Below are 11,870 nucleotides of genomic sequence, written 5' to 3' on the forward strand. Positions count from 1 at the left end.
TCATTTGCTCTGGAATTTGATGTCCTTAGAACCTGAAGGGATCCTTATGACACAGTCTCGTATCTGCTTGGTTTTCACCCCATAGACAATGGGGTTCATAGTGGGAGACAAGAGCAGATAAATATTGGCCACAATGATGTGACAAGATGGAGGGATTGTGTGGCCCCCAAAGTGGTGGGAAAAGAAGGAGAAGAAGGCTGCACTATAAGAGAAAACAATGGCACATATGTGGGCAGTGCAGGTACTAAAGGCCTTGTGCAGAGCATCTGCTGAAGAGAGGCTGACCACTGCCCGGAGGATCATGGTGTAGGAGATTGTGATGCACAGGATGTCAAAGCCCCCAATCAGGAGGGCAACCATCAGACCATAGATGACATTGACCTTGATATTCCCGCAGGATAATTTGGCTACAGACATGTGGTCACAGTAGGTGTGGGGAATTATATTCCCTCTGCAGTAGGGCAGGCGCTTGGTGAGGATAGTGAAGGGAATTATGAGGAACACTCCTCTGAGAAAGGTGGAGAGCCCAGCCTTTGCAATAACAGAATTGGTGAGGATAGTAGAGTAGCACAGCGGGTAGCAGATGGCTATGTAGCGGTCCAGGGCCATAAGCATGAGCACCCCAGACTCCAACCCTGTGAAGGTATGGATGAAGAACATCTGGACCAGACATCCATCAAAGCTGATTTCCTTGAAATGGAACCAGAAGATGCAGAGAGCTTTAGGAATTGTACTAGAGCATATGAAAAGATCAGTTAGGGAAAGCATAGCTAGAAAATAGTACATGGGCCTGTGCAGGGAGTCCTTATAGTGGATGAGGTAGAGGAGCCCACAATTCCCTACCACAGCCACAGCATACATGGAGCAGAATGGGAAAGAAATCCACATGTGCATGTCCTCCAGTCCTGGGATCCCATTAAGAATGAATGAGACTGGGGGCGCCTGGGTGGCTCAGTCGTTAAGCGTCTGCCTTCGGCTCAGGTCATGGTCCCAGGCTCCTGGGATTGAGCCCCGCATCGGGCTCCCCGCTCCGCGGGAAGCCTGCTTCTCCCTCTCACACTCTCCTTGCTTGTGTTCCCTCTCTCACTGCCTCTCTCTCTGTCAAATAAATAAATAAAATCTTTAAAAAAAAAAAAAAAAGAATGAATGAGACTGGGATCAGGTCTGTTTGGTTTAGCATTAGCATCATCAAGCTAGGATGATCATTTATCATCTTACAGCATTTGTGGGTCCTCCGAGATAGAGATAAAAGAAGAGAATGTCTTGGTCTTAGTCACTGTCTTAATTTCTTTTGCCTTTTTTCCTCAAGGTACATTTCAATGGCAAAACAACCAATTTTTCTGACTTCCAGGGACTATGAGTATAAATATTATTTAAACCAAATAGATTATCTTATATGTGTATTATTTTTTTATTCATTCATTTATCAATGTAGACAACAAATACTTTTTAGTGCTTAATATTTGCCTAGTTCTTTAATAGACAAATGGTGTCCATTTATAAAAGACAAAGTTTGGTTATTATTTTTCTGAAGCTATTTTTATTAAATGATATTATTTAAATATTAATAACTATACACATATTCCAGAAAAATAAACATGAAAAAATCATGGAACTTTAAATAAATCATGTCTTGAGAAAAAAAATATAGTAATGTCTTTTGCATGTGGGCTTTAGGAAGTTGGACATAGGGCTAGAAATAGGAGCCAATCATAACACACTTTATCAATCTCTGAATAGCAGGATTCTTCTAAGGAAATAGCCTGAGGGTTATCTTGTTTCTCAGATATCACACTGAAAAGTACAGCTGTCAGAATATTTTAAAAATATTAAAGTATAGTTTACTATTATTTAGAAAACACAAAAAAAACCTCTAAATAAAAACAGAATGTAAATGCATAAATCACTATAAAATATTAACTAAACAAAACATTCTCATCACAAAACAGAGAAAGCAAAGGATTCTTAAATAAATCAATAAAATGTTAATGTGACAAAAGGCAGATAAAATGCATTGATTGGGCTATTAGGATAAATAATTTAAATTGCCCTATATAAGTGGAGATAAATCTGTTAATTTTATAAAAATGTATATAGGCAGTATAGAGGGCCATATGATAAAATCAAAGAACAAAGTAAAATAATGTATACTCCTCAGAGAAAATACACATAAAATTTGGAGCAGACATATTAATTTCAGATGAAGTAGAAATTAAAGCAAAAAAGAATTGGGTCAGAATTTTTTTTTTTTTTTTTGAGAAATTCTAGGTAAAAGTTATAGGATGACTTTAAAGTGGATTAAATTAAAGTTGATTGTTTTAGCAATGATAGTTCTATGCCATCTGTGTTAAAATATCTGTAACCTAAATTATGAGAAACACAGAAATCCTCTTATGTAACTTGTTAGTATACAGTAGGTATTAACATGAAGACTTTCCAAATTAACACTTAAATCTGATGAAAACTCCAGTTTTCAAATTAATGCCAATGATTTGATCTTAAACTAACATTTCTGCTTTGTTATTAATCTCCAATTTAAACAAATAGTCAAAATATGGTAGTCTTGATTATGTGGAGACAAGGACATCAAGGTCCCCTAGGACCAAAACTGCAACCCTGAGTTCATCAGGGTTTTAAATACACTTAAAAAATTGTTTACAAATGAGTTTACAACATTATACACTTCAAAGAACTGTCATATATCATTTACAAAAATATAAATTTAAATATATATAGCACAGATAAATATATTACAATATTAGGATTATAAACCTTAGAGGTCACGTTTTAAAAGAACTTCTAGCACTGTTGCACTATTATTCTCTCTTTAAAAAATACATTTAGTCTGTAAACTTATAAATTCTTCCCTATTATGATCACCTCTCTGCCTCAGTCTGTAGCTCCCTGATAGATAGATAGATATATAGATAGATGATAGATAGATGATAGATTCACTCTTGCCAAGCTGATATGAGTGAGAACAAAATACAGCTATTATCAAGAAATTCTGAATTCATCATTGCTTTAAGAAAGACTGTTCCCAGAGATTTATCTGACTGGCTTGTTTTGAGCCCAAAAGGAAAATAGCAGGAGACTAAAATCTCTAACTGCAACATAAAAGACTGAAGTGCAAAGAAAATAAGGAGTTACTGATGATACATTTTGATATGCAATCAGACTATGCAAACACTTGAGGAACTCAGGAAACTGTACTTCTCATAATGGAGTCAGGGGACAATCTGATATGACCTCCAGAGTGGCCAAGGACATCAATATCTTTGTATGATTGTCATCCCACTGTATCTTCCCCTACCACTCCTCCTGGCTTTACAGAACTGTCCTCAACCTTATTTTCTGTCCATTTCATCCATTTAACACTTACCCCAGCCTTGGTGGTTAGCCGTACTGGAGAAATCTTGATCCAGCACAAGTAACATAGCTCCTGGATGTATGATTTGGTCTCATTTATCTCCACCTTCTGAAGGCTTTTTTGACTCAGGGAGACTGTGGTGTGACTCAGAGTACCAAAGGTCCCAACTGCTAAAAGGAGAGGTGAATTTGCAAATAAGATCCCTGGGGAGACACACCAGTCATATCAGAGTCTTCTCATAAAGGCTGGACATTTTTTAAGGCAGGGGAAGTGTCATCACTATCCTACAGTAAGTTAATATCTGCCCAACTTTCAAACAAGCAAACAAAAAACACAAAAAAACCCCACAAAAAAACAAACAAAACAAAAACAAAAACAAACCACGTAGCCAAATTGTGTCAAATGGTTGGGGAGGGAAATTCAGGGAGAAAGGAGGTGACATGGGATGAGGATAGACTGGGAAGAGATATACCTTGAGATAGATTTTGCATGACTTCCTTTGGTTTCTAATTCAATACCACATATTATCTGCTCTCAAGAAAATAATCACTCTGCTTAATCTGAATTTCTCCACATTGACCTTGAGCCTGAGTCTTTATTTCCCTTTAACAATTTGTGTCTTCATTAGGGTAATTCTTTGTCTTTTCCCCTTCGTCTAATTAGATGAGAGGATAAGCTACTGATTCAAAGATACTGCTAGTTACAGTCCAGTGTAAAATGCATTCTTCTCCTATAACACACTGAGGTAATGACATGGTGGCCCTTTGAAATGTTTCTCTTTATTCCCCATCAAAGTCTCACTCAGGCCAAGTATCTAAATAACCTGGAAGGAAGATGCAAAATATATGTTGAATTGATTGGGTCAGGAGAGACTCTTCTAACTTACAATAGCATTTCCTCCCAGGACTGGATTGTCATCTGGAACTATCCAAGACTAGGGTATATCTGAGCCATGGGTGATAGCTTTCTAGGAAGAATGGACAAAGTGGACTCAGATTCATTTCAACTGTACTTAGCAGGCAGATCTCATAGAACTGTAAACATCTTAGTTATCTCTCTTCTCCCTCACTCCAGCCCTAAGCATCTGACTCATTGGTATTGAACTATAAGTACATATTCAGAGCACAGTAATATTGATAATTTGTCTGTGACTTCTTTCATGCAAGTTGGTGTGTAAATTGGTTCACAATTTTTAAAAAGTAATTTGGAAGTAAAAGGTTATTCCCCTTAATCTAGTGCTGCTACACAAAGGAATCTATTTTATAGAAAATAAAGCAAATTAAAGTGAGAGAGATATAAATTTGAATCCCAGGTCTGACATTTACTAGATGAGAAATTTTCAATAGATTGTTTAATTTTTCAGGCCCTCAGTTTCTTCATCTGCAAAATAGAGCTATTAATTACACCATAAGTCTGTGGTTCCAAAACTATTGTACACTGGGACTTCCTGGGGGCTTTTAAAAAAATGCTGATGTCTTAATCCTACCCACAACCATGCTGATTTAATTGATATGGCATGAAACCTAGGCATGACAGCAAGTAGAGATTATCAAGGTTCTGAGGGGGAATGTACTTGGTGTAGTTGAGAAGATTCAAGAAGACAAGTATGGCAAAAGCAAGTAAGTCAGGGTAACGTAGAAGTAGATGTGATCCGCAATGCACAGAAGTCAAGGTTGTGTTGGATTCTGTAAGAGAGATTTCTCATTCTCAAATCTATCTGGTTTCTCTCTCCTTTCTCTATATAAGAGCAGTCCTGATATTGTTAGAGGGGGCCATGTGACTTTTTACGGCCAATGAAGTTAGAATAGAAATGGCAAATGTCATGTCAGGCTAAAATATTTAAGAACAAGTGTGTACGTTCTGTTTTCTCTTCATCTGCTGCAGTGACAAGGAGGCCATGCTGCCATCACAGAACTGCAAATTACAAGCAGCCTCGGTCCCTGAGTCACTGCACGGAGAAAAACTACCCTTGAGAGTTGTCAACTGCTGTAAGACTTTGTGGACATAAGAAAACAACCTAAGCATCCATCAATAGATGAATGGACAAAAAAATTGTGGTGTGTGTGTGTGTGTGTGTATAATGGAATATTATCCAGCAATAAAAATGAAATCACACCATTTGCAACAACATGGATGGAACTAGAGAGCATTATGCTAAATGAAATAACTCAGAGAAAGATAAATACCATATGATCTTTCTCTCTTTTACATGTAGAATACAAGAAAAAACAAAAAACAAAAAACAAAACCAGCTAGCTCATGGACACAGAGAACAGATGACTGGTGGTGGTTGGTGGGGGATGAGAAATGGATGAAGGGTGCCAAAAGGTGACAGAGCTAGCATTTTTTGAGACTTTTTCTGAGAGGGTACTAGACACCCTCCCTACAGTATTTTCTTCATCCCCATTTACAGATAATGCTAAGATTCAGAGGTCCCCTGCCCCAGGTGACTTCAATGGTTTAAGTGTCCGGAGAACCCAGGAGGTCTCTCCCCCCAGCACCCACATCCTAAACCAATCCTCACGGGGCACTTGGTGGCAGGTAGGGTGGGAGGCAATGGGCAGAGGAGCTTGCAGGAGGCCATGGGCAGAGGCATGGATACTGAGGCAGCAAGGGCGTTTCATGAATTAGTAGTGTGACAGTCATGGCTCTGGGTTGGTGAGGATCTCTAGGTGCGGGTGGCCGCAGCCTGAGGCCCTTCAGGGAGGACTGGAAGTTATCCAGTCAAGCAGGCCTTTGTAACTGGGAGGTGGACAGTCCCAATGGCCAAGGAAAGCTAGTGGGATACACACCCCCCCACAAACACACATCCCAGTGGCCAGGAAATATTTTTTCCAAGAAACTAAATTTAGTAAAGTTAAGATAGTGCATAGAATTTAAAACTTAATCTACTCCCCTCCCTGTGTCTTCCCCAAGACTTAAGGTTTAGTGGTTGAGAATGTGGACTTTGAGACTAGATTGTGTGGGTTAAAATCCCAGCTCCTCCATTTTCTAGCTGTGTGAATTTGGGCAAAGTGATACCCTCTCTGGGCCTCAGTTTTTTCATCTATAAAATGGGGATAATAATAGCACTTCATTCATAGGCTCCTTAGCAAAATGAAATAGGAGGATTTTACTTGGCACTCGGTCTGGGACCAGGCAGGGCCTGGGAGGCTCTGGGGCATTGAGATGCCATAACTCCAGGTTTTGAAAGTTGGGAGGGCCAAACAGCACATAGAGCCAGAAAACTGCCCAAGGCACTCACATAGCCCAGGGAAGCAGCTACTTGCTGGGGAACCTTAGTGTCTGAGGGGGCAAAAAACCCAACAACCCCAAAACAAAACAAACAAAAAAAAGAGTATGAAAATAAATAGAGAAATGTGATATAATTGCCATGAATTAAAAAACTTAGGTGCTGCACTACTGGGTATTTACCCCAAAGATCCAAATGTAGGGATCCAAAGGGGCACATGCACCCCGATGTTTATAGCAGCAATGTCCACAATAGCCAAACTACGGAAAGAGCCAAGATGTCCATCGACAGATGAACAGATAAAGAAGATGTGGTATATATATACAATGGAATATTATGAAGCCATCAAAAGGAATGAGATCTTGCCATTTGCAACGACGTGGATGGAACTGGAGGGTGTTACGCTGAGCAAAATAAGTTAATCAGAGAAAGACATGTATCATATGACCTCACTGATATGAGGAATTCTTAATCTCAGGAAACAAACTGAGGGTTGCTGGAGTGGGGGGTAGGGTGGGAGGGATGGGGTGGCTGGGTGATAGACATTGGGGAGGGTATGTGCTATGGTGAGCGCTGTGAATTGTGCAAGACTGTTGAATCACAGATCTGTACCTCTGAAACAAATAATGCAATATATGTTAAGAAAAAAAAGAAGAAGATATATAGCAGGAGGGGAAGAATGAAGGGGGGGGAATCGGAGGGGGAGACGAACCATGAGAGACGATGGACTCTGAAAAACAAACTGAGGGTTCTAGAGGGGAGGGGGGTGGGAGGATGGCTTAGCCTGGTGATGGGTATTAAAGAGGGCACGTTCTGCATGGAGCACTGGGTGTTGTGCACAATGAATCATGGAACACTACATCAAAAACTAATGATGTAATGTATGGTGATTAACATAACAATAAAAACCCCCACTTAGCTGCTGTATATTCCAGCTTGCCCAGGAAAGTCCCAATTTGTATCTGTTGTCTACGTGAAATTATGTTTCCCTATCATTATCAAATTATTGTGGTCTTTTTATAACTAAAAACATTCTTTTAAAATAAGGTGAGTCAGCATATTTACAATTTTCCCATAGCTGCAGACATAGAGTGGGCAGTTAGATGTAGAAAAAAGTTACTGGAAAAGCACAGTGAAGTGTGTGTGTGTGTGTATGTGTGTGTGTTACAAAAGGAAGGAGCGTGAAAGGAGAGAAATAATTTGTAATCAACAGTAATTCTAAGAATGAATCATAAAATTAATGCTGGTAAAGAGGAAGGAAAAAGGAGAAAAAGAAGGAAATATAAAAAGGTAAAAGGATCAATTTATTATAAATGCATTGAAGGAAAGAGATTGGGGCGCCTGGGTGGCTCAGTTGCTCACGCGGCTGCCTTCTGCTCAGGTCATTATCCGGAGTCCTGGGATCGAGCCCTGCATTGGGCTTCCTGCTCAGTGGGGAGTCTGCTTCTCCCTCTGCCCCTCATTCTGCTCTTGTGCTCTCTCTCTCAAATAAATAAATAAAATCTTAAAAAAAAAAAGAAGTAGAGAGATTATTGGACTAGGATTTGAGGTAAAGTGAAAATAGAAGGTGATGGATCAGGAACTGAATGCCTAAAATTTAGATTATTAATAATTTGCATATATTTGTGGAAACAAATTATAAGGTGTTTCTAAGGAATTAAGTAATTAAGTAGATGAGGTAGGATGGTCAAGATCTTTAGAGAAAAATTCAGAGTACTGAGAGTCTAATTGTTCCAATTATTTATTATTGCATAACAAACTACCCCCAAAAATAGTGGTTTCAAACAATTTATTATTATCTTATGATTCTGTAGATCTCCTGGGATCATAAGGCAGTTGTCATTTGGAGTCTCTCCTTCTCTCTCTTTCTCTCATGTGACCGCAATCAGATTGTGGATGGAGCTGCAGTTACTTCTAAGTAACTGATGCAATTAATTCAATTAATTCTGGCTGTTAACTAGTAGCTCCGCCAAGCTGTTAAGCACATGAACTCTCCATGCGGTCTGGGATTCTCACAGTATGGTGGCTGTGTTCTAGGGAGAATGTCCCAAAATGCAAATATCTATCCAAAAATACCAGTGAAGAAGAAGTAAGGGTTCTTATAATCCAGCCTTGGATATCCTGAAATGTCATATCTATTACATTCTTTTTTTTCAAGGACATCACTAAGGCCAGCCCAGATAAGAGGGGAGTGGAATTACACCACACCTCTTAGAGAAGTAGCAAGATCATATTGCAGAAAAGTGTATAGGATGCATGATATTGTTTAGGCCATCTTTGGAAAATAAAACCTGCAACAGTGCACCCTAGGCCACAATAACACCAATCTCCTTTTACATACAAAAAACATTCACAAAACAAAACAAAAAACAAAACAAAACAAAAATAAAAACAAAATACATTCACCTCTTCCCTAAGATCCCAAGGTCTCATTCCCATTATGGGACTAGTTCAAAGTCCAGGATCTCAGCCTCTAAATCAGGACCAAGTGTGAATCAGCGTCTAAATCAGGGCTCCTCCGGTTCAGTTCCTTGTATGCAGATTCCTGAATGCAGTTCCTTTCAATCTGAAGACCTGTGAAGTAAAGAAATGAGAAAGAAATCTGCAATCTACACAGCCAACACACTCTGGTGATGCTGAGATGGAGAGCTGCAATTGATACTCATATGTAAAATATTGGGAGAGTCATATTACAGTCACTAGTCCATTAGAGTTTCTAAAATCCAGCCAGAGATTAATTCACCAGTTTCTTAATAAGGACCCAATCCTGCTCCCTGAAAATGATTTTTCATGGCTTTTGTCTAACCTCTGGGCACTTGGCTTTATGTTCTGTGTCATCTTTGCTTCTCATTGAGTAGAGCCCTGTGTTTACATCTGAGTACTTTTCTTCATCTGCTTCCTACCTAATGAAGTTGGAGACCCAAAGTCCCCTTTTCATTTTGTATTAACTCTGTCCCTTTTAGTTGAAGCTGATGGTGCTTACCTCTATACATTTCTCTTAAAAATTGTGGTTCTTTATGAATCCTTTAGGGGTTTATTCCATTAGAAAAAAATCATACCTCTAGTTTGCTCCCTATCTGATTTTGCCTGAGAGTTATGGTTCTCTGGGAAAATTTCCTTAAGATTCCTAGAAACTTCTTTATCTAATTGAAAAGATTAATTAGACATACCCTTAAATATTTCTCTACTCTTAGCAAAGGATTTTATAGTCTCATCCTAGAGATGATATTACACCCTGAGGACATTTTTTTTTTTTCTTTTGAGAGTTTTTTGTCATTTGGAGAGGATGGGGAGGGGAGAGATTTCTTTTTTATTTGATTTCAGCCAGCTATGACTCCTTTGTATTTACTCTAAGTTATGCTTGAACACTGAATAGTTTCACTGTAGCTTACATCTATCTGTACCTTATCATCTGTGGCATAAAAATAATGTTGATATGTTCAGTACTCCGCTTCAAAATCTCCTTGGCCAAATGCACTAGTTAATTAGGTATATTTTCTACTTTCCAAGTTATGGTATTTTCAAACTTCCTACAACTATCTGGTACCTATACCTTTTTCTCCAGCCTCAAATAATAATTTTCTCACTGTCTTTGACCTCCATTTACAGCTTCTTCAAGGTCTTTTCAGCTTTTGCTTGCTGCCTATGCCAAAGCTAATGCTACCTGTGGTAGGTTTTTGCTACACCAGCACCTCACTTTCTGTTACCAATTTCTGCATCATTTATCTATTGCTGCATAACTAACCATCCCCAAGTTTATTAGCTTAAAACAGCAAGTTATTACTTCTTGTGGTTCTATGACTTAGCTTCAATTGGTGGTGTAGTTCTCTCTTTGAGTCTCTCATACATTACAGAGAGATGCCAGTTGAGCCTACAGATACCTGAAGTCTCAAGGTACCTTACCAACATGACTGGTAGTTGTTGTGGACGGCTGGCTGGGATCTCAACTTAGGTCGTCCACCAAAATATTTAGACATGGCTTCTCCATTTGCTTGGGATACTTGTAGCTCAGTATTTGGGTTCCAAGAGGGAGCATACCAAGATAAATCATTTCAAGAGACCCAAGTGGATGCTGCAAAGATTTTTGTGGTCTAACCTCAACAGGCTCAGAATGTCACTTTCACTGAATTCTGTTTATCATGGAACCCCTCTGTTTAATAACAGATTCAAGATAAGTAGAATTAGACTCCAACTGTAATGTGGGAATGGCAAGTTCACACTGCAGAAAAGCATGGAAGATGGAATATAGTACTGTGGCTATCTTTAAAGAATACCACACAGAGTTATTAATGTGTCATCTCTGTGTTTATTAAAATAACCAACAATCATAACAAGAATTTTTTGTGCCAGAAGTGAAATCCTTCAAAGACTACAATAAGTAGAGGTAATTGATAATATATTTTGATGATATGAGACTTACAGTTATGGAATTTTAAGATGGATCACTAAGACTATACTTTCAGGGATTATTTCTATAGTTCTTTAAGATGGATCACTAATACTAAGCAAGAGGCAGTTATGGGGAGCATAAAAGGGAGCTATGTTACTTCCAAGCCCAGGAAATTACTAGAAGAACCAAGTCTATGGGTATTTCAAAGGACCAGGACTTTTCTGATTTGGAAGGATCCAAGATTTCTTAGGTATCAGAATCATCTAGAGAACAGTCAAAGAACACAGAGACCCATTGAAGTAGGATAGAACCCGCGACTTTGCATTTCTATCAAATTCCCCAGGTGATTTTGATACTAATCAATGTTTGAAAACCATGCTTTTAGATGATTAATCTTCCTGGATGATTCCTAAGGAGGGTAATCATTTGCTGTTAATGTTACCAACTTTCATCTGGAAAGTATCCAACAAAGATATCTCAAATTGTTAGACCTTTAGTCATCTCTTTTAACCTGTTAATTAAGAATAATATTCTATTTTTTTTCATCCACATTATATACGATCAATATTCTATCCTGTAAGTCTTGGAAATCTATCCCAAAATGAAATAGAAATTTCCCTCTGGTCTATCTTTTCAATCAGACATATCTTCTTCAACTTTTTTTGTTGCCCTTCTTTACATCTACTTCCTTACCTTGTCTTACTGATTCCTCCAACACATGGAAATCTTTTAGGATTTCATCACCTAAATTTAAATTTATTTAAATACCTAAATGGTATTTAAATCACCATTGTAGATATTTTAGCTGTAGAAAAAATGAAATGCATACCAAAGTCAATATAGTTACCTGTTTCCTTTCCCAAGCTCTCAGTCTCATG

General features: G+C 38.4%; 1 protein-coding gene across 1 annotated transcript; it reads right to left on the bottom strand.

Moving 5' to 3' along the window:
* OR52N4 (olfactory receptor family 52 subfamily N member 4) lies at positions 1 to 1,186 on the bottom strand. Its single transcript, XM_078057492.1, has 2 exons — positions 1,154 to 1,186; positions 1 to 942 (listed from the first exon to the last, which is right to left on the bottom strand). Exons 1-2 carry the CDS (start codon positions 1,184 to 1,186, stop codon positions 1 to 3), a joined length of 975 nt encoding a protein of 324 aa, XP_077913618.1.
* Positions 1,187 to 11,870: the final 10,684 nt, after the last annotated feature.

This window comes from Halichoerus grypus, chromosome 11 (genome assembly GCF_964656455.1).
Source record: "Halichoerus grypus chromosome 11, mHalGry1.hap1.1, whole genome shotgun sequence".
NCBI lineage: Eukaryota > Metazoa > Chordata > Mammalia > Carnivora > Phocidae > Halichoerus > Halichoerus grypus.